The 24,154-nt window shown below is 40.5% G+C and overlaps 1 protein-coding gene across 1 annotated transcript; it reads right to left on the reverse strand.

Moving 5' to 3' along the window:
* Window positions 1-798: 798 nt before the first annotated feature.
* On the reverse strand, window positions 799-23,254 carry MYL10 (myosin light chain 10). The gene is made up of 7 exons (XM_074594154.1): window positions 23,036-23,254; window positions 15,207-15,293; window positions 12,368-12,443; window positions 10,824-10,928; window positions 7,239-7,317; window positions 2,141-2,189; window positions 799-1,379 (listed from the first exon to the last, which is right to left on the reverse strand). Exons 1-7 carry the CDS (start codon window positions 23,036-23,038, stop codon window positions 1,281-1,283), a joined length of 498 nt encoding a protein of 165 aa, XP_074450255.1. The 5' UTR covers window positions 23,039-23,254; the 3' UTR covers window positions 799-1,280.
* Between the last annotated feature and the right edge of the window lie 900 nt (window positions 23,255-24,154).

The following is a 24,154-nucleotide window of genomic DNA, read 5'->3' on the forward strand; positions in this document are numbered from 1 at the left end:
AGTGAAGTTTTGCTGGAACAACAAAAAATGCAGGTGGGGAGGAATGTCACATCCCCGCATCATGCAGATGCTAAAGCTTTTTAGTGTAATTTCTGCCCCTCCTGAGGAGGGCAGGATTAGCACCTTGCTTTCAAGGTCTCTTTCTACAAAGACTAAGATGGAAACAGAAAAGAAGTGGCTTGTTACTTCCTCTCAATGTCTGTGGGACTGTGGTGCCAGCAACACTGATGCAAAAGGAAACCATTTTCATTAGTTGTTAAAACAGCAGAAGCTTGTCTTAATTTGGCTGCAACATCCTTCTGACTCCCACGCAGGAAGTATTCACGCAATATTCCACATTGGGAGAATATGTCCAATTCCTAGAAGTCCAAATACAAGAAACTGTAGCCCATTTTAGAAACTATGCTGCTCTTGGATTATAAAAGTGAGAGGCAGTCTGCTTTCACGTGTAACCCTGGGCTACAGTTCCTGAGTTCTTTTCTTGTCTTTGTCCCTAGGCTTTCGACGATCTTTGACAAAACACATCCTTCCAGTGCGTTCCTCACCTGTAAAACAAGGCTAATGGCCACCGGGTGAAATACTAGGTGTCGTTATTTCATGGACAACCTCCTACACATAATAAAGGTACTTCTGAAGGGGGAAATTCATTATTGATGATTTCTAAGTGTGCCTAGGTAAATTTTACTATGAGAAAAATAGCCACTCTTCCACTATTTCTGTGCTTTTGCACCAAAGCAAAGGAGTCAAGTGGCTTGTGAAACTGGCCACATCACTGAGACGGAGAGGGCATATTGCATATTCACAAGAGCTTAAGATTGTTTTATTTACACTTTCATTGCTGGGGGCTGTGAAATGGAACAGAATTCTATTTACCAAATACTCTTCCTGGTGCAATAAGTTAGAGGATTTCTCAATTAACACATGGAGCTTATGTATAAAAGACAAGAGGTTAAGCAATGCTGCAGTGCCCAATGGACCATCTGGTGAACATTAGGATTGTCAATAAATCACGAAAGCACCAGTTCATCAAGAAAATTCCATTTCAAACCACTGACAGAAAGAAAAAAAAAAGGATGGGAAAAAACTCACAAAATTGGTATTTTCATCTTTTATAAAAACAGGAGCATTAAATAACTTTAATCTAATTTCAATTGTTTTATTGGTTCTCTTCTGATGACCACATGGCTTCACATACTGAATGTTTAGCCCTTTGTCTTGCACACAAAACCATTATGAAATAACTTGGTGCATCATGACAGGAGAAGCTCATCTCTTTCCTCTTAGTCTTTCTCCTCACCATGGGTGATAACGTAACAGAGGTTCTTATAGTCAAGATTACCAGAGACGTCTGGAGGGAAAGCAGCAAACATCTGGTTGATCTGCCAGGCAAACAGGAGATAAGTGTTACAAACATAGGACTGTGGGACAGCAACACGTACTGCTTTTCATTTTCAACCCAGTTCATCTCCCTTCTGCCTTGATCCGTTAACCACTATGGAAAATATTTCCTTAGCTTCAGTAAAACTGAGACAGGAATTAGGACACAACTAGTTAATACAGTCCTGCTAGAATCCCAAGTTCCCTGTCAAAAAGAACTCTCCCTGAAATCCAGGTAAGCCCTGGCCAAATAATCTACTACAGTCTGTACTCCATTCTGTTCTTGCTATGAACCATTTCCACTCACTCTCCTCTTCTGAATATAAAGTCCCTCTAAATTCCTCCCAGCCAGCAGAATCCATGTTCAGTCTCACACAAACCACAAAGTCAGTACCTCATTTCAAAACTCATTTCAGATTTCAAACAAAATAACTCCCACAGAAATGGAAACCAGATCACAGTCCCCACCCAAAGCCACTCGAACTCTAGTAAATCCGTTGCCCAGCTCACCATAGGAAAGAACAGCAAGAGATAGGCCATGCTTACACTTGGATGGAAGTCCAAAGAATCTGTTTGACTTTGATTTAGCCATGGAGCTATTCAGAAGAGATGCTTTGAATTGTTGCTAATTGCGAGAGCTGGCATCGACTTTCTCTCAGTCTGGATTTCAGCTGAATTCATGCATTTAATGAGGGGCAAATACTTATTGCTGAATAGTAGCTGGAGATAGATTCCTATTTTGAGTAAAGGAGAAGGTCCTTACCTCTTCTTGACTGAACCGGTCTGCCTGTGTCATAAGCATTTCTTTGATGCTGTTCAAATAAAACGAAATAACCTGATTAGAGGGTGATAATGGCACATGACAATTCAGATGGCAAGATCCCTCCTGAAGCTGCATGAAAGAAAATCTGTGTGACCGCATAAATTAGAGCTGTTAATCCTTACATGATATTGTAAGAGATTTTCTGTGGGCACCCATCAGTGTCGATGCCTCGCTCTGCCAACATATTTTGCTTTTGTGACATTTTATAGAGGTTTAAAATTGTTTAAGGTTATTACTCTAATGGAAATACAGCAATTTTGTATGCTTATCTTAACCTAAAATGGTAGGGTTTCTCACTTGCTGTTTAAAGTTTGGATCACTTAACAAAACCAAAAGAGAGAATATTTTCTGTAAAATCTGAGGATGAAAGGAACAGAGCATGAAATGCGAAAGGGGACTTGAAAGAGAACTCCAACAGCTATCCCGAATCATCATCTGAGAATCCCTTTATTTGCATGCAGTCATTCCCAGAGGAGGCTGTGAAACTGCATGAGACCTGTTGTATTTCACGGTACAATGTCTTGATCTGGAGTTACAGCACTGTAACAAGGAGCTTATCCCACACACAATCTGCATCCTATGCAATTACATCAAAGAGAATATTTTGGGGACAGACTCTCAGCTGATTTACCCTCTGTTTTCAAACCCATTGTGGGAAGTCAGTTGAGCGTGTAATTTTTTTACCTAAGATTCTAGGTGAATAGAGCTGCCAGGAAGAATGATTACTGTTTCTAGTCTAACCCCTTTCGATAAAATGTCTTTATGTTTCACCCACTTACTCATGTGCTGAGGGCAGTACACGCACAATGTGCTAGAACATCCACCAGTATGATCTCGTTATATCACATAAACATCCCTTTCACTTGCATTACTGATGTCCCCTTCCTGTAGGAGAATTCCTATAGTAATCTCAGAGAGTTTCCATTCACGCTGAAGAGGCAGAGTTGTCTCCTTTAGTTACTACCAAATATATTTATACATTATTAGGATTTTTTCTAGATTGGTAAAACAGACTATGAACCTGTGATAACAGCTGAGCAGTCTGTTGTATAAAAACAAAAGCTGAAACAAGTATAGAAATCTGTTTTATTTTGTAGATTTTAAAAAAGACTGCTTTTTTGAAGACTTTGTTGTGGGGAGAGCAATAGCTCTTATAGAAACAGCCCTTTCTCCTTTTTAAAGTGAATATTTATTTCTTCTTTTTAAAGCGAATATTTAAAACTATTTATAATAGCAATTGTGCCACAGGATAGCAATTGAAAATAATAGCAATGTGTTCCACAGGAGCACTTCTATATGAGCAAAATTCACCTACTGTGGATGCAGGTATTCAGGCAAAATAATAAAGCTTCCCTTTCTGCTCCCACACACCATGCATCTCCAGTGAAGAATGCAGATAGAAGTGTAGTTTTGGTGGCAAAGCTACAACTGTACTTTCTCATATCTCTGACACACATATTTTTTTTCCAGTAAAAGGCTACAACAAAGACACATCCCAATTTGCCTAAGAGGCATGTACACTCTTCTTGTTGATGTCAAGTGCTCGTTTGGAAGGACAGAAAGGGAAAACTGAAAAAAGAAGTTTCTGGGTAATGAATAAGGATCTTACCCACAAGGACAACAGTGAAGATATCCATGCAGGTTTTGGGAAATACTCTGAAGTCACAAACAGAGCTGAAGCTATTGTATATATTTTTCCTGCATTACTTTACCGTTCTGTTTATTTAGCAAAGCCTTTCTTTGTCTCTTCCTCTCATATTGCTGTTTCTGTTTTCTTATCCTGGCCATTTGTTTTGTGACTGTATTTTTTGAAGCGGAGTTCTCAAATGCTCAGTGGGTGCAAGAGTAGAGAGATCATTCTCATCAGCATAAATTGATTATTGGATATACGTGCACTGGGGCAAACGGCATTAGCAGATGTAAATAGGAAGCGCGATACAGGAAGGAGCTTGGTGAATAGAAGGAAGCACTTGCAGGGATTTTGTCAGATGGCACAAATAAACTTCATCACAAACAGATCTGAATTAAGAAGAGATCTGGGCACTATGTGTCTTCTATTCACATGCTTAAAGTATTTAGGGGAAAAGATCAAATATCTAATTATAATCTTCTGATGCACAGCCCAGTAGGCTCTGGCACACTTATAAGGAAGGAGGACTGAGTTAAGGATTTATGCACATTTTCCATTATTTATTTTATAGGGAAACTAACACTCACAATTTCCAAAGCTAGAGATTATGGACTTTTTTCTTTGTGTATGTTGTTTTCTTTTTTAAAGACTATTTGCGTCTCAAAAAAGAGAAAATCAAAGTCTTCTCAGCAAAAGAGAGTATCTATTTGCCTCAACGTAGGAGTCTAAATGTTATCTCTTGTCCTGGCTGACATCAGTTCCTTCTACAGTTACAAATACTTTGTTGCATTCCTGTGTTTTCAAAACCTTTTTTTTAAATTATCTGTGAAATCTCTGGGACATTTTTGTTTCCCACTGGGTTTGCCCTTTCTACAGTGCTCTCTTGGAGAAAGCCAGGTGAGTTGAAATGAGCAGCGCTCTACAACTATGATGAGAAACATCCCTCGCTCAGCCAAACTAACCTCCAAAGGTCCCGAATGCATGTAAACTCCCTGGGTCCGTTTTCATCTGGTACAAATATGAAAAGTTTTGTTGGCATCAGCATTAGACGCAGTTGATGTTGGCCTGACTCACGTTGTCCAATGAATGGCACTTAGGGCTGAATCATGTAACCTTTCCAAAAGCTATGCCAGTTTACACCAGCTGAGAATCCGACCTAAAGCATTTTCCCTTTTTGACATCATGCTATAGGAAGGATTTTATGTGGTGTAACGATGCAGGCAAACAAAGTCTGTCATTGAATTTGGAAGTAAGTTTTAAACTGCTGGAGCTTCTGGAAAGGTTAGAAGACTCCATCCCAGCTACCATCAGATGGACTAAGTGAGTCATCTCCAGACTAGAGGTGAAAACACGCAGAGGGAAGAGACATAAAAATCCCCAGAAGGATGTTAACTCCATGAACATAAAAAGAAGTTCTGATTAAAAGGTCAACATGGATGGTTTTGGAGAGAAACATTCCAGGATTTTTTAATATGGAGAAATATTATTTATTAACATTAACTGTCATATTGAAATGGCTGTATGAGCCAACATAAAAATTATTTCAAAACCTTCAAATGTCTAAATTTTGGAAGCATATGAATAGAAGTTAAACCTCAAAGACATTCACGGAATTGATTTAATGGTTTGTTCTGTAATGATCAACATTACCCTCGGGTCTAATAAGTAAACATTATGCTCTGTTGTGGTGATGAACTAAAACAATTGTCTAATGTTAGCAGTGCAGTGGGGGTGGGGACAAGGTTGACCTTTTCCATCAAGGAAAAATAAAAGTATTTCTCTCTCATCTTAATTTTGGAGTGTGATACTGCATTCCTAATTTGCCCCAAACTCCAACTGGCTTCCAGTATCCAAGGAATGTAGAACTGGACACAGGGTGGCAAGCTGCAGATTTTGTATGCAGTATATTGTTACAGATAGTGGTGGGAAATATAACATTTCATGGGTTTTGTATTATCAGAAAGCTGTATTTCATGGTTGTGATTTCACTACCGTGTGATCTGGCCTATTTGGCAACAGGCTACATTTTATTCTGATTGTTTGAATCTCTTCTGATGTATTTCTCTGACTGTTCTTCCCAAGCTGTTTGGATAATGTTAACCCCCAAAAAATCAGTATGACTGCTAACCCTCTGTTCTTTCTGATTGTTTGCTACATCCACTTGTGTTTTAATTAATTTAGAAGTTCTTAGTGAAAAGACTGCCTCTCTGTTTTTATTTTGCATATTGCTTACCATAATAGGACTCTCATACCCACTGGGAATTAAGTGCCACTGTCACAGAAAAGCATATTGGTAACGGAAGGAAACACTGTACATGAATTTTGTATTTTCAACTAACTTTCACACAACATCAATAATTGCAGATAGTGTCACAGAAAACTTCACCTCAGGGGTTCTAGCAATAGGTTTAGTTTTCATTTACCATATCACAACATTAGCAGAATTCCTTGATGCAAATACAATTTTGTAACTCATGGTTCCCTAATGACCTTCCTATACATACTATGCTTTATAAAATCTACCTGAAATGGCTGTTGCAGTAAAAGTATAGACCCCAAATTCACCAAGGAACTTAAGCATATGCGTAAATCTAGGCACATAAAGCATTTCACTGGAGCCATAGGTCAGCCCTCCTCATCTACTGCCCTGATTTGATATCATTTATCTTAGTTACCTGAAGGCCTCCTTACACCATTCTGGCAGCGCAATGAGGGTTTACATTTGTGCAATTAGCACTTAAAGTCCTTTTACACTGCTTCATTGGTGTAACAGGTTGTAAATACAAATTAAGTCCTGCCTCCTTATTTAAAAAATAGCCATATTGGCAATAATTGCCATATTATTAATAGTATTTTTTGATTTGGCTCCCAACACATCTAGTGAAAATTTATAGCAAATTATTGTCTAGAAGCAGAAGGCTCAAACAGTAAACTCATAACAAGGAAAAGGTCCTCACTAAATCCATGCCCCAGAGTTAATTAAATTGATCACTTTTTTAAAAAGGGGACTAGCTTTCCCATTTTAGTCAAGCACTCTGAGAGTTAGGCACCAGACATTCATTTTAATTTTACATATGGAGTTAATCTACGAAGAGTCATGTGTTGATTTATATCCAGACCTTCAAAAAAGGCTATCTAATGGCCTACATGTGATTATATTTCCATTGCCTCTTGCAATGTCTGAAGACAATAACATCTCTTTTTGGTATACAAACACATTCATACAATGGTCCAGACTTTTAACTCTGGCTTACAAAGCTAAATGTTTCTCCGCATGACAGTTCCTCTGTCTCTTAAAACCCTGTGAAAAATATGGCTTTTAAGCAGTTCTTTAAACCTGTGCAATTATTATTATTATTATTAGTGTTATTATTATTATTCTTTTAAAAGGATTTGAAATAAACTTACTAGTCTGCCTTTATGTGGCCTTTTCCTTCTGGGTCGAAAATCTTAAAAGCATTCAGAATGGTTTCTTCTGGGTCCGTGCCTAAAATTAATGAAATATAATTTAGAAGCCTGGATGTATTTCTGTAGCTGCCGAATACTTGCTAAGTAATTGCATTCACTTGAAAACAGTGCAGAATGGAGAATTCTGCTGTTGTAGGTTTGAAGACAAAGGTTCCTTAAGTCGGCAGCATTTGTCATGTCAGATAAACAATAGAGGTGAATAGTTCAATGCTCAGAAGCTTAAAAATAATAACTCATATCTATTCTATGTCTGCAGGAGAGAAAACTTCCAGGAACTGGTCTCCAATATCAGTACCCAGAGGATTAGTGGCTTTCAGAAATGAAAATATAACAAACTGTTTCCATCACTGGCTTCCTTTAATCTTGTACTGTACGTTCCTTGTAAAAACACTTTTTGATGTTACTTGTTCCTCGCTATATAGAGAAGAGGTTATTTCCCTCACTAAAGGAAATGGAGCTCATCATAAAATCAGAATGTCACTGGAATGCAATGGAAACAGGATAATCAATGTAAAATGGTGATTTGCGCTTACATTCTGTAGTGCACTTCCACTTAAGTATCTCTTCATTAAGTGTTACTTATAGACACTGGGTGGTTTAAAGCGCTAGGCTATGGCTCTGAGATTTTAATTCTGCTCTTAGCTGGGCCACAGACTTTTGGTATGACTTTAATTTCCTTGCTCCTCTGTTCCCAGCAGTAAAATGATAGTAATAGTCTTCCTTTTCTTCCATCCTTTATCTGTCCCATCTATTTACACTGGAAAAAATGTGGGTCAGGGACTAGCTTTCACAGTGCCTTAATCTTGGCTGGGGTTTCTGACTATTCTGTAATACCACAGATTCTGAGTATACTCGCTTACAGTCAGTTTCCAAAAACGATAGGCTACATACTCTGTTTCTGACTATTCCCCAGTATTTCAAAATATTACCGTAGTCTATGTCATACAAATCATTATTTATAACTGTAGGAAACCAAATTTACAAGCAGGTAGATTGACCCATGGACAAATGAAGCTACTTCGGATGTTGAAATGTTGAAAGTGTGATTAAAAAAGGTAATAACACAAACAATTGCAATTTCAGAGTTCGTTTCAAAGTTTGGCAGAGATAGAACCAGAATAGAACCTAGTCGAGGTTCCCTGCTCTAATGACTACACAGGCTCCTGATGCCTGCTTAGTTTTGTTTGTTTAAAAGGTTTCACAAGGATCAGTAGGAGTATCTTAGTGGATATAACAGTGAATAAACCTAAGGCTATACGGCCTCCTTCTTGTCACACACTGGCCATGTGTATTTTTTTGCCAAGCCGAAGGCAATGTATTCAAACTGCAATTAATATATGATCAATACAAAGAGCATTGGTATTTAATGAGTGTTTTGATTGTCTCATGAAGAGAACCATCTTCCAGCTCCGAGGAAAGGTCTGCATTTTAAGTAGTCACCACTGTGTGGGGGATTTTTTTTTCCTTACTGTGTTTTACGTTTTCTACTCTGTCATATCCTTGGACTTTGGCTTTGAAGAGAAGCAATGCAGCAGGCATTCTTTATTGATTAGCTGGTAAATAAAGTGGTTTCTTTGATGTGCGGCATCTCTGTTTTCTGTACAAATTGTATTATTCTGACTCCCTGTAGAAACAGCTCCATGTGGTTGGCATTAACATAAACCGAGTTTTGTTAGCTGTTCATCTGGCATCATAATCTCAATATACAAAGCTAAAGCTCGTCCCAAAAATCCCAGCTTCCCTTTTATGACAGAAATCAATTATAGCACAACAAATTTTACTTAGAAAGCACCTTTCACCAAATTCTCTGAGTGGTACTTAGCTAATAAAGAGTGTTGCAAAATTGCCATATCCACTTCCTCTAGCCCTTTCTCCCTTTCTAATTGCACTACAAAGGCTCTTCATCCCAATTAGTTTTGATTGGGAATGTGCAGTCTTTTGGCTCTGCTTCCTTTGCATGACAAACCCAACCAGAAGGGCATGACAAGCACAGCTGTGATTTTCCCTTCACCAAATGGAAATTAAAAAAACCCTCCTCCTCTGCTAGTAGCCAACAGGAAACCTGCGGACAAGAGGGGTGCGCTTTACCATTCACCTTCCTGTGCTGGCTCTGGTTTTAGGCCACACAATTGGTAGGGCCGGACTCTTTGCCAGCTTCAGCAATCGTAAGAGAGAAGAGGGAAGAGGGGAAAGGAAGAAGAGCTCATTTCCATGCTCTGTGTGATCATAAGCATCACAAATGGACGGGAATGTGTTGCAGGGCACCCCACAAGAAATAGTCACGTATCCCAGAAGGAAGATTACAGAGAAGGGCACTACCTACTCTGCGAGATGACGTCTGGAATGTAAAAGTGGAGGTACCACTGTGATCAAGACAGATCAATGTCTGGGTAATAAAATCCCCTCCTCAGTGTCAGTCTACAGCCTTCTCCATCACCTCTTATGCTTCCCAGACATGCTGTGCTCCTTAGCAATAGTGTATTTCTTTGAGGATTAGCTACATTGATTCTTTCTTTCAGACCTTTATTTTCTGTTCCAAGCCCTTCACTGAAATTGTGCTCAGCAATATAAAGCCAGAGTCCAGCAGCAATATGATAAATGTTTTTAAGAAGATGGGATCAGATTTTTTTGTTCATTAGTTATTATAGCAAACTTCTGGAATGTGCTTGGCTAAGACCAACGTTGCTTTGAAGGTCAAAGCTTTCACGTATCTCTAATGCATATAGGAAAATGACTAGAGGTCTCTCTTGGCCTCACGCTCCCTCTCTTGCTATTTTCTAGCCACTAACAGTATAAGACATATGATTAAACTACTAGCTCCCACAACAAATTTAGTACCCACATTTTATGAACTCCCTACAGCGATCCCTATATATTCTGTAGCAATGGGCAAAATCCCCCTCCCTTATCATTGTAGATCGAATTATTTAAATTTATCCACTCCAATAAGAGTTATTCGGTGAAATCTTCATCCAGTGGCAAAATCACTATTGACTTCAAGTGAAACCAAGGCTGGGCCAGTGGGTTACAACTAATACAGAAAAAGAGGGAAGGCCACGTTGCTCCCTCATGCCCTATAACTGCAAGGATGATGCAGAGGTAATGTTTGCATAATGAGCCAAGGAGTGCAGAAAGCTTTTATGTAGAAATACTGAAAATACTTTAAGACCAGCTAACACTGGGTGTGATACCACTATAGCATGAGCAACAAACTTCAGCCTAGGAACCTACTGACAGTGAGTAACTCGTCTGCACTGTGCTCCAGGCTGCTGTGATTTCATTACTTTCTGGACCTCAACTTACCACTTTCATGTTAGCTTATGTAAGCTGAAATCACACCTTTGAATTGTCCTCTGGACCGTCCCTTAGCCTTTTCATACTTCAGCTCTGTCTGCAAAAATGGAGATCACTCCTTGCCTTTAAGCATTGTTCTGTGGATACATTATTATAATTTGCAAGGTGCTGAGATATTTCAATGCTGAGGATCTTTGACAGATACCTCTCCAACCCCCCAAAGGTACTTACCTTTCAGCTTTTCCCCAAACATAGTCAGGAAGACAGTGAAGTTAATAGGACCTGGCGCCTCCTTCACCATATCTTCAAGCTCTTCATTCTTGACATTCAAACGACCTGCAGCAGAGATCATTTTTCATAATAAATCACAAATTGTGTTTCAAAAAACGATCCCCATTCATCTCCTCCCACTGGGGAGCTCAGGGCTCTGTGCAACTTTGCTAATAACATGGTAGAACGCAACTCCAGAATACCCCAGCGTAAAACAAATTGGCAGAGCTGGCTCTAAGATCAAAGGGTGACTGAAGGAGTACGAAGGATAAATAATACGGACGTGGCCAGCAGTGGACGAAAGAAGGGGCACTTCCAAATAAACTGTTTTTCTTTTTCATTTTTGTTTCTTTTACCTCAGGTGAAATACAGGCCCACTGATATTAATATAGCAGAGTTCAAAGTGACTGAAGAGAATCCAAGGTCTCAGTCTTTGTCCTCCTCTATATTGAGATGCCTTTCTGAGTAGAGAGCAGATGGATGAGTTGAGTAGTCATACCCCTTCCCCATCCTTGTGCAGTCCTATTGATGAGAATTTAGACCCTGGCAACCCTACTCACATTGAGTAGTAATTTGCTGTGACTGTGCTTTATAGGCATTGAAGGGCTTCACTGGAGAGGAAAGATACCAGAACTTGGCCTTAAGAAATAAATATTTCAGGGTAACAGTAGCTACAGGCCAAAGTTTGCAAACCTCATTGTCACAACAAAGAGTTCAGGAGCTTCTGCTCTTTGCACTGACTCTGCTGGCGTCTGATTCCACCCCAGGGAGCACTAAAGATTCTTATCAAACTCTTTTTAATAAGATCCAGATGGCAAAAGCCCAAATGCCTACATCACTGTTCAAGCCTCAAATGTTGCAACAAGGATACAACTCCAGGTTTGGGATCATGAGCATTTTAATTTTTCCTTTCCTTGGGAAGACTTACTTTAATCTGCTTGATATTATCAGGATTGTGATGTGCATGGAATGGACAATACCTAATCTCATGACATGTACATTCCACCCCACATAAATGCACAACAGCACAGAACCTCACATGAAGTCCTCCTCCTTTTGTGTGGGCAGAGGGGCAGCGAGTCCATGATAACAACATTAATTGGTAGATATTGCATGGCTCCTAGATGAAAAAGGTGCAGCCTGTGAAGCCTGGATTCAGAGGCAAATCAGAAATGCCTGGCATGGACCCCTGCTTGGGTGGGCTTTTTATGGAACAGTTGCAGGGGAGGGATCAGTGCCGTTGGAGAGCTGCCAGCTGCGCAGCTCTGTTGCACCCGCCAGTGAGTCCCAGAGAGACCTTCATTGCGCTTCTGAAAGAGGCTGCTCGGGAGACTTCCCAGCTGGAGCTATGTAGAAAGATAGCAACTACCATAAAGAAGATCAAGCTGAACAGGCTTCCTTTTGCTGCCTGTGTATCCCACTGTAATTCTAGTACAAACTTTTCTTATGTGCTTGAAATTTAAACTGTATTTCTTTTAAGTATTTAACCATTACTACCAGTTTACCTAGTGCAGCAAATGTGTCTCGCAAGTCGGCTTTGTCAATAAAGCCATCCCTGTTCTGATCCATGATGGTAAAAGCCTGTTGGAAGAAAAAGGAAAATTTATTGCCATTGCCACGTTGCACAGGACAGTGCTACAATCACTCCTGCCGGTCCAGGGGGCTGTTGTATTCACGCTGTAAAGAGGAATATTTAACTTCCTTTGATTCATCCACATCATTGCACTTCCCTCACTTTCAACACATTACTGTATCTTGGCAAGGGGCTTAATTAAACCCACCCAAACTTCTTCTTACTAAATTAATGCTCAGTGCAGCGTGTAGCTGGGCTGAAGCCAACACTGGCAGCTCCAGCCATTCAGGCCTTAACCCATAAAAGTTTGAAATAGGGAGGCTTTAGTTAGGGGGGATTTAGTGAGTGGTTACTCTGTGTGTTCTGTACCTTTCCCATACCTCATTCCTTTGTGCAGCTATCATATCCTGTCAAACATTTAAATACTGTACATCAAGCTAAAGTCATTTTCTTCTGGGCCTCAAAATGATCCTTCACACAGAGACAGCTGAATTTTCAAAAGTACAGAGAAATGGAGGTTTCATAGCATTATTTATTCAAAGCTTGTTTCCCTTTCCAGTAAACTGTACCCTTCAGACTGTACTCTGGGCTCTGACTGACCTTGATGTGCTGACCTTAAATACTTCTTGTCAGGCAAAATTTAACTTTTGATAGAAAAAAAACCAGTTCTTTTTCTGTTTTCAGCCAACGTAGAATTTATGTACTCTAGCCATTACTTACCAAGCCAGCTAATGGCCTATCTATTTATTTACCTATTTGCATGTCTGTCTATTTGCTGCCATCACACTTTTAATGTTTTATTGATTTTGAAAGATTTTAATGACCTGAAATTCCCCTGGTCATACTATGAGGAATATTAGTAGAACCAGGCATGTCTCTGAAGCTGGTTATCTGTCCGGCATGCACATCCATATGAGAGTGTACCTTTACAATGACCAGGAATTATTCTTACTTCAGTATTATTATGAAAGATAGCATTCTCCTGAGAACACAGCTACTCCCTTGCAGATACAGTAACTTGCAAAGTTTTAAAGTCTACTGCTCTACAGGGTGCACATCTTTCCATGACGGTATTATATCAACATATCTTCACGTAGTTTTACCTCCAGTTTCCCACAAAGCCCCACTGCTCACATTCCCTTTTGCCCATGTGATTGCTTGCAGCATGCATGTTCATAACCCTTCATTTACCTGCCAAACCATCACCTAATAAAAAATTAAGCCCAGCTTTTTAGAACTGCCTTCCCTCCTTTTGGAGGAGCTTGCTTTAAACACTGATCCCCACAATCTGGAAGCAAAACAGAAGAAAATATGAAGAGTAAAGCAGAGCCCAGCAAGCTCACAGAAGACAGGAAGAGCGTTAGGTATGTGTTGTAATGGGTGAACTTAAAATAATGTAATAACAGCAATGCTGAAACATTTTCTGGTGAGCTGTTGAAATATCTAGATAAAAATACTCTGATCAAAACCAGCTTTTCAGAAATACTTGTCCCAAGTATGCAGTCTTTAAATACAGCATGGTCTTGGTTTTCACTGGACCTCTCCACTGCCTCATGCTTTTGCCATTATTCTGCCACCATCATCCCAGAAAAGCTGCTAGTATTATCTTATTTAGAGCAGGTCAAATACAGCATTTCTTCTTTTTGATGGTATGTCTTCAAACAGTAGTCTGCAGAGAAAATAAAACTAGAGGTTCACATAATATGGAGAAGAGTTGGGAAAAGAGTATTAAACATGTTCCGGTTAACTGTGGGGAAAAAGTTACTGGTTTCAATTGGTTTACCTGGGCCATATTCACAATCCTTTGCACGGGTTTTCAGTCGCATTCACCACTGAGCTTTACTGCTAGGAAACCTCATGAAAAGCAAAGTTGAAAGCCAACGCACAACATGAAACTGTAGCTATTTATCACATTTGAAATTGCTCGAAGATGGGAGTTAGCAAAAAATGGGGAAAAAATGAATAACTTAAAATGACAAACCAGTGCAAAATGTGATGACCTCACAGACATTCTAGAATGTCCACTCAGAAAAAGAGCATAAACTCATCAAACAAATTATCTGCCTTTAATATGCTTCAGCTTTTACGCCAGACGGATAGATTTGCCTCCTCACAGGTAACTGGTCAAAGAATCTACAATGCCTGGTAATACCAAATCCTTTGGGAGCTAGAAGATGCTTACTTAGTTAATCTCAACATGTTGTTTTGGTTTATTTGCATTTATGGAGAAAGTTGGCTGAGGGCTTCTCGGTATTTTTATTTCTAGTTTGTGGGCAGTATTAGAAGGGCACAGAAGAATATTTTCTATTGCTATTGTAGAACAGTCCACTAATTAAAGCCCTGGTTCAATAAGGCATCTCTATTCAGAAACTCAAGCATGTAAGACTATTCTTATTTAAAATACCACTTAAACTTAACTTTAAACATGTGCTCAAGTGTTTTCCTGAATCAGGGCTAAAGTGGATGGAATGATAATTTTCCTTTATTTTGGGGTGGGGGCTTGAGGGCTTTTCAAATAAGTCTAGAACTTGAAACAGGAGAGTGAGGGAGGGACAGAATGAAGGAAAGAGAGAATGAAAGAAAGAATGAAGGAAAGAACAAACAAACACACAAGGAAAATGATATATCAGCCAAAACCACAGAGATGATTCAGAAAACAACTGTGTGTTCTATTAAAGCAGATGGAGAATTGAATGAGGATTACAAACAAAACCTATGTTATTCATTAGCAAAGACAGGAGACTACAGAGAACAGCAGAACAGTGACCAACCTCTTTGAACTCCTGGATCTGCGTTTGTTCAAACATAGAGAATACATTGGAACCACCTTCTATCTTCTTCTTTGCCTTTTTTGGAGCCTGTAATACAAATAAGAAGATCAAATATGTGTTACTTTGTCTGTTAAGCATCATGAACACAAATTCCATCTTTAACAGAAGGTAAAATATATACAGTCAACTAATACAAGAGGATTGTTATGACAAAGTTTTTAATTCAGTCATATATATACATATATATATATATAAAAATATATAAATGGGATAAAAAATGCTGCTTTAGTAGCAGATGAATCTCTCACTGAGGCTTTTTGCCCTTCCCTTGCTCTGGCCTGGAACCTGACAGCTCAGATAAACAAGAACAGCTTGTCACTGTGCTGCCTTAAAAGAAGGTGAGGGATCCAAAGTGTAACTCTGAACATCACAGCTGGTCCACTGCTTGTTTCCCTGTGGAACTGCCTGTTTCTAGGGTAGAGTCACCTACGCCAGGCCATTTGACGCAGGAGAGTTCTGCACTGGCTTTGCAGAGCTTTGTATTACAGGAGGAGTCTTGCTCAGAGACGAAAGCTAAAATTCCCAACCTGCTATTAAGAAATACAAGCAATTCAGGTGAGTGGGTACAGGGGCCCCTTCCCAGTTCCCGCGCAGGGACAGGCAGCCAGACGCGAAATGAGGCCCTGCATGAAGACTCAGTTGAGGAGCTACGAAGGACAGTTACACCATTTCCTGCTCACAGAGAAATGGTTAGAAGTCTGCTCTGTCTGAACCAAAACTGACTGAACAGATTCTTCCCATGTAGGGAGGACAATCCATATTCTTGCACCAACTTATGACACTACGCTACATTGCCTGACTAGCCCATATATTTTTAATATTCAAGATAGTCATCTTAAATAAAAGGGTGGGCCTGCTTTCATCGCTATTCTGTAGTCTGAAAGACTGAGGCAGAGAAAAACCGGGGAAAGAACTACAATGATATCTAAGAATCTAATGCTCACTAAAAATCAGTCAGAACTAGACTTCATTATATATCTTTGAATAAGGGCCCAACCAGCTTGCCTAAGACAATACAGTTCTTGTTCTGCAGTAGAGAATAAAATCTGTGATTCCTAAGGATTATAGAAATGTTTTAACCACAGCATTATCCTTATTTGGGGCAGGATAATGAGCTACATCTCCTTTTGAGTTCCCTTCCAGACAGATTATTTTTTTCTTTATCATTTTTACTTTTAAACTTCATCACCACAGTCCCACCTGGTTCTCATGTCATGGAAAATTAGTCTTACTTAGTTTGGGCTATTCTGCATGAAACGGAAGGCAACTTCTACTGTCTCCTTTCATCAAAATAAAAAAGCCTGCAAAAGTTCAAATTCAATACTGATTTCAAATATCCTGAGGAGCAGAGCAGCTCAAGGAAATATTCCCACTCGACTCTGTTTGAAGTATACATTGTCTGATCAATTTAATTTGCCGGGCAGATTTCTGCACTCAACCACCCTGGTTTAGATCCCAGGGTGAAAATTAGGGCTATGGTAGACAGCCATCCACACAACCACACTCCAGACCTGTCAAGCTCCAATCAGCTAATGCAAAGCACTAAAATCTGGAAATAGGAATGGAAATGTATTTGTAGTGAGGATAAAAATAAGGATAGAATGCTACCACGGGCATGGAAAAAAAAGTGAATAACTGGAATGTTTAATGAATGTAGAAATATTGATTTTGGAATAAACAGATTCCCTCCTCCTCCTACACATGAAATAAGTGTTATTTTGAGCAGTAATGGGCAATATTCCATATAACGTCAGGTGTCTGGTGGAGGTTTTCAACACTTCCAGATCGAATGGAAATATTAAGAACAATCCTACATATTTATACGTATTTGTTCCCCAAGGTAAAAAGAAAGCAGATGTTACCCAGCAGAATGTATTGCAAGCCATCTGGGGGAACTGACCACAGGGCACAAGGCTGGCCTCGGCGTTTTCGGATGGGTTGTAGAACTGGTTCTCCTGTGCTTGTGTAGCTGGTCTTTATGAAGACAAAACCATTCTCATGCTCTGCTCTGCTGTGGCCAAATACAGCATCCATATTCAGCATGATAAATATTCACCACGCTAGCAAACAACCTACGTCTTTTTAAGCTAGCACCACAATGAAGAACAGTGGGCTTCAGCTCCAGGTTTTATTAACTTTAAATGCCAAACACTGGCAATACCTCTATTATTCCTCAGTTTAATTTTTCTCTGTGCTGTAAGGCTTTAAGCAAGGATTGTAGCTATAAGAAAGGATCAGATAAACCCGAAAGCTGTGGCTCAGTATCTATTAGAAACAGACCAGCAACACAAAAAACACCCAAAAGTTTCTTTACATTAGTGAAGTCCTATTCAAGGCAAAAACGACTGAAGACTAGTTATCCAGAGACCAACCACTGTACTAGGAGAAATTCATCCTAGCATATTTGTTCAGTGTTACTCTCTGGTTAGTCATCTCCAGGGATGATAAAGGACATCAATGCCCGTGTCGCTCAATCTATCTTTAGTTTTTCTGTGGAAGCTCTGGGTGTGGATCCTATTTACGATCTGCTCGCTTGGGGAATGGGACTAAGGCCACCAATACATTTCACAGGGGCCTATGAACAGCTGTTGGATGGGAATGGCTTTCCATCACGAGTTTCAAGCTAAGTCTTTTGGCATCAAATGGATAGAGCATCTTGGATTATCAGTCTCTTGGTTTTTGTGTACACAGTGTTGTGAACGTCATTTATCTGCTCTGAAAAGCTAGGAAATTCATAATCACAGAAAGAAACTGCACCTTGGTTTTGCATGACTGGTGGGTAGGCAGGCACTATGAAGAGGAAGGCTGAGAGATAAGTAGGTGGAGCAGGAAGAGAATATAGTACATTGTCACTGTCTTCCTGGTGGGTAAATCAAACTAAAAGGCAGCTCTAGAAGAACAGAAATAGGTCTATGCTGCTGTCTGACAACTCCAAACACTCCAGAATTTTTTAATGAATTGAATCAGGATTCTGACTCTGGAGTATCTCTCTGAAAGAATGGCATAGTAAAAGAACAACACAGAACTGAGCAGACGTATGGTTTCTAAACTGCCAAGGATTCAGTAGGTGACCTACAGAGGAGCAAGTGGGTGACTGACACATCACTTTTGTCTGCCTCAATTTCCCCATTTGTAAAATGCAGTGTGCCGAGCTGCACTTTGCAAAGATAGCTGCTCTATCTTTGCAACATGTGCTTTGAGACTGACATACAAAACATGCCAGATGAGAAACTGAAGAGCTGAGGGTCCCCTGGGCTTGGATTCCGAGGCCTCAATAGCACCGCAGTGGGAAGAATGTTGCAACAACTGAACAAGCCTATTAATATTCCTGCCTGAGTGTATTAATCATCCCATTGTGAAGAAAACAACACTTCACTTTAGAAGAGAAACCACAGGCTTGTCGCGTATCACTCATTTGTCTTACTAGTGTTAGCACTCTCTCAATTAGCCTGGATTTTAAAGGGTCTTTTTTTCTGTTGGGTTTGTTGGGGGTTTTTTGGTGTTGGTTTTGGTTTGATTTAGAATCTTTAAATGAAAAAATGGAACCATACCAAAATCTGGTCCCAGGAAAACTGAAAACTCTGTTGAACCAGGCAATTGCTTTGATCTGAGTTTTCCTCATTGAGGTTCTTTCTATTTCTCCTCTCTGGCAGTGTCAGGGAGCCGGAGAGAACAAGGACAGTGCAGTGACACAGGCAGGCAGAAACAATGAGTGTGCGCTGCCTTTGCCTCTCTGGATATAAGAATGGGATTCATTTTTCATATGTTGCGGAGGGGGAGTGTATGTTCAAGTGAATCAGAGTGAAGAAATGTCTGATTTCAGGGCGATCTAAAAGAAAAGGAGACAGGAAATCAGTTTATATTTCTACACGCAAAGGAGGAAGGAGCTGAAAATACTTGGTTCTTATTTCAGAACATGAGGCATTATTTACCCTGATAAATTCACAAAAGGCTGGTGCTAGAGCAGGTTCATGACACCAGAGATACAAAGGAAGAGGGCACTGGATTATTGCAGAACTTTATCATCTCAGGCCCTCGATGAATTTTGCAGACAACCCAGAAAAGGACAGTAAAACTGACAAGTTGCTGCAAGATAAACAGAGGTACAGCTCCAGAACGGGCGCCTGCACTGATTGCTCAGGCGCACACTTCTACCCTTTAGTAAGTATGAAGTAACCAACCTCTACTTAGCATTTTCTGCAGAGCAAGAAAGTCTCCAAAGGCAGTCAGGAAAAGTGGGCGGCACTACCAGAAGCCACATTTTTGGTTTGGTCTGGGGAGGTCAGTTGCCTGTTTGGTCCACCATGCCTTAAAACACTCAGAAAATACTCTCAGTAACTGAAGATGATATAGTTTGGTATTCCTGACAGCCAAAGTTAAAACACAAGCAGAAACGCTTCCCTAATCAGCAACTTACTGTGTCTTCCTTTAATTCTTTTACTAGAGAAGACATCAATGGACAAGCAGGTCTCCTGGGAGGGAGTCCTTCAGAGAAAAACAGGGGTGTACACTATTAAGAGCCTGATTCTGTTGTCTTGTACCCTTATGTGTTCATTTAGCCCCGGGCAAACTAGACATAAGATACTACAGCTTTGCATTGCACTATTTCACATTTTATGTACTTCCTTCCTCTGCAACTACGTTTGTGACTACAGAAAAGACAGAATCATCCATCATCTCGCTCAGATTCTGTCCCCTACTGTGATCCACAGTATGAAGTTAAATCTGAGTTACTATTACTTTTTCATCCATCACACTCTCACCCTGTTTTTCATCCACTCTGGGATCTCAGTGCTGACATCTCCTATCTTTGAATTTTTGTTATCATTGAATCCAGCTTCTGAATCAAAAGTTACATCTCAGGCCCATCCAAGGGATTGTTGCAGCACTGGACAGGATTTTTCTTAATTATTGTCTCACAAGTTAGTTCTGCTGAGATAATTTACTCTGCACCTTCACCCCAGGCCCCAGCTATGGACAAGCCACCCTTTTTTAGTGTGGCTTAGGTCCTTTTCATGGCAGGTGAGCTGCATAAGGCCAAGCCAAGTGCAAGCCTTTGAGGGAACAGTCTAGAGGAGCAAGCAACATAAACTGCTCTAAGGGCACGATTTGCATTTCAAACAGGCAACAGCCTCAGATCATTCAAATAAAACCCCACTTTATCAGAACTGAGAAACAGAAGATCCTTTTATTACCTGCTCTTCACTCACAAACAGATCCCTCCCTTCCCATCCTCACTCCATTTTACGTGTAGTCCCAGCCTCCCACACGCCCACACAGACACACACCTTTGATCCCTGCTAGATACAAAAATCTGTTGGACTGCATCCTCCCTGCTTCCCACTCCCATACACTAAAGCATTCTACTTTGCCTCACATAAAATCCCTCCCCAATCAGTCTCCTTTTCTCTCTTGCACAGATATACAGAGAGAATGTATCATCTCCCAAAACTTATCTTGCAACAGCAGATAACCTCTCCAACCGCAGACTGCTCAACCTCTATGACCCAAAATTCGCCAGCTGCTTTCCCCACCCAACAAATTTTGTTCTCTGGCATATATGCGTCCTCCTCCTTCAAGTAAACAGACGAACAGTCCCTCTCGACACGCACAGTCCTCCATGCTCACAGACACGCACGTATGTATGCACGCATGCGCAGAGCCATACACAAACACGTCAACTTGGTTAAACAACGGGCTGCGTTTTCCGCTCGTGAAATCAGCATTGCTCCGCTGAGGTCAGTACTTGTTTCAGTACAGGTGGTGCATTCCAGACAGTTAAGCAGGCTGCAAAACACACTTGATCAGAACGCAATCTATTTTGGGGAGTGCAGTTCCCTTCGGCATACAGAATTTGCTACAAGGTGTCACTCGAACTGAATAAACACCAGGAATGTTTTGGGAATTAGAAAAAGGCTTCCCTCTCCTTCCTTCCACCTTTCTTCTTCCCTTCTCTCCATCAGCACAGAGTATGCGGGGAGACATCACAGCCCCAGCTTCACTGAAATTCCCTGGAATTAACGGAGGGCTGGAGACAGTTCTCAGAACTCCATTCCACAGCACTTGTGTGGTCTGCTCTTGTTAGAAAAATTATCTCCCTGAACCCTGCCTCTCTCACTCTCATCAGCCCTGTATGTCAGAGCCTAGTAGCACTGGCTGACTTGTAATTATTTTTTACTATGCTGCTTTGTCTGCACTAATCCTTTGAAAGTAGCTTTACTGCACATCTGAAATATTATGATGCTATAAAACCTCTGTAATATTTATAAATCCCTTAAGACATCATAAAGAGAGAAAAAAACCTCCCCACAGAGTTCATCTAGCATAATTACATATACATTTCCCTCTGATTAATAAAAAATGATCACTTCCTTATGTAAAGATATTCTTCAGCTTTCTTTCATTAAGGCTATTTTTTTTCTTTCCATTTTAAATCTGTTTCATGTGTCCCTGTATAGTAAGGTACCTCAGAAGATATTTTCCCAAAACAAAAGGCACAATGAAAAGAACCACCACAGAGAATCGCCAGTTGAGCTGGGAGTGAGGAGACAGAATAGTCTCCCACTATATTTTCACATCTCCTAACTTAAGCAATTTCACCACATAATGTCCTGAAATATCTTCAGACATCGAGCAGTGTGGTGTGTCATTGATCTAAATATAAGGGAAGAACACTGGTAAATAATACAATTTTTAAAAAGAGGGGAAAAAGAAAACCTAAGCCCCAGCACTTGCCCCCCACCCCACAAAAGGGTTGGCTTAGACTTTAGTGAAGCTGATGAAAGGGAAACCTGTAAATCCACAGCTGAAGAGGCACAATCAGCACAAGGCACTGCTCACTTGTAAGAGTGGTGAAGAACATGATTAATGGGTTGCGTGCTCAGTGTGAAACCACTGACACTGGGCTTGCACTGACTGAAACTGGAAACTAGTTTTGTGCGTGGACTTTAGAAATTACTTTGAATGTGGTTTTATCCTGCTCAGAACAGCACTTGGAGCACATTCATCACCTGCTTAAATGGGATCGGGTTTGAACTAAGCTTTGAGAAAGCTTTTCATATACAACTCCCTCTCCAGTGCTCTCCAGAATCAAATATTCCATAGCCCTATGGAGCCACTGGGCAGCACTACTTTAAGATAGCCTGAAAAGGACCTGCAAAAAGGAGAAAAATAAGGAAAGAGAAGATCACGAGCTTTTCTTTTTTAATATTGTTGTAGTCATTCCTCTGAATTTGAAAAAAACAAAGAAAAAGCCCCATCTGCCCACTGCTCCTTAGGCAGGAGTTCTTCTTTGCTCCTTGGAATCCCTTCAAGTGAAAAGCCACCAGTGAACAGGGCAAAGCCAAGACACAGAAATTTCTGCAATACTTCCTACTTCTCCCCACAGTCTCAAGAGCAACACAATTACAATTATAGAGATACCCATTTCCCTCACTTCCCATCACACCATAGCGGACCTTAGCACTAATTAACACCAGCCGTGCTGTCATTGCTGCCCTAGTGTATTAGCCTTGGAAAGAGATGCACAAGCTCTTCCCTTCAGCAAGTGCATCTACGTTTCCTACCTTACTCATTTGTCGAACACATGCAGAAAAGTCACTGGAAGTTCACAGCTCGCTCTATGGGATATATTTTCATTCTGGATGCAATGCCAAGTATGAGATTTCATGGGGTCCAGTGTGATCATTACAGCTCCATTTGAATTGTTAGGGTCAGAAAGAAACACAGACAGAGATAAACAGACAGACATGGGAAAGAATAAAACCTACCATACTGCTGCTGCTCCTTCTACCCCTTGTCTGCCAACTACTCAGACAGCAAACACAATGCCAATTGTCTCTTTATATAGTGTCACCAAGGAATAAAAATATGCCTGCTCCAAGTTTAGACAATAGATGTAAGGTTGGAAAAGTGCAGTAATTGGATCCCAATACCATTCCAAGCATCTGTTCCACGCACGGCTTTTGCTTTCACAGAAATAATGCAGTAGATAAGTAGAGTAGGCAGTTGGGATACAATTGTACAGCACTCAATAAGCCAGAGCTGAAGGGGCTTTCCCATGTACTTCTAAATAATGAACACAGGGCACGCACTAAAAAGATTTTAAACGGACATGGCATCCTGAAAAAGCAGAAAGAGAAACACGCTCCTTGAGACAATGCAGCGGAAACTAGCCATAAATCCAGGCCACTGAGATGTCCGGTAGCTCCAGAGCCTGGTGCATTCAGAGCTCCAGAAAAAGGACTGAGGTTCTGCATCGGTGCATCTGTGACTGGGAGGCATCCTGGAAAAGCACTGCTCTGCAGGTGGCAATAAAGTGACTCAGATCAGATCTGCTTTCCCTGAATCTATCACACACGCCTGAAGTCCAAGGGCCAGACCTTAAGCTACTGCAAATCGATGGAGACTCACGGACTTCAAAACATGAAAAAAGAGATGTTAGTCATGAATATGGTGTTAAGAACAGGAGCAAACAGAAGGCAGCATGGGAACCACAAGGGCCGCGTCTCCTGGGGAATGCTCATGGACATTAATGCATACACATTCCATTTGATTCATAAATCATGTTTGGCATTATCACAATGGGCCAAAACATTAACCAGTACAAAATGGCATCGTTCCACGGACATGAAATCGTTATTTCCTAAAGGTCTAATCTGTATCTGTGAGAGTATCTATACAGGACAATCAGTGCATTAAAAATAGCAGAAACAATAGGTTTTTCAGGAACTTACACTAGCATCTGAAATACTTTTTTACATCACTCACACTAACCTTGAGTCAAAAAAGTGCTTAATCAATCAGCCGAACTTTGAGACGGGCATACGTTTAAGTATCTAGTTGAACAAGGACCTTGTTCTTTCTCCAGGTCCAGCCCCTTGCAGTGC

Source organism: Larus michahellis, chromosome 7 (genome assembly GCF_964199755.1).
Source record: "Larus michahellis chromosome 7, bLarMic1.1, whole genome shotgun sequence".
In the NCBI taxonomy this organism is placed as follows: Eukaryota; Metazoa; Chordata; class Aves; order Charadriiformes; family Laridae; genus Larus; species Larus michahellis.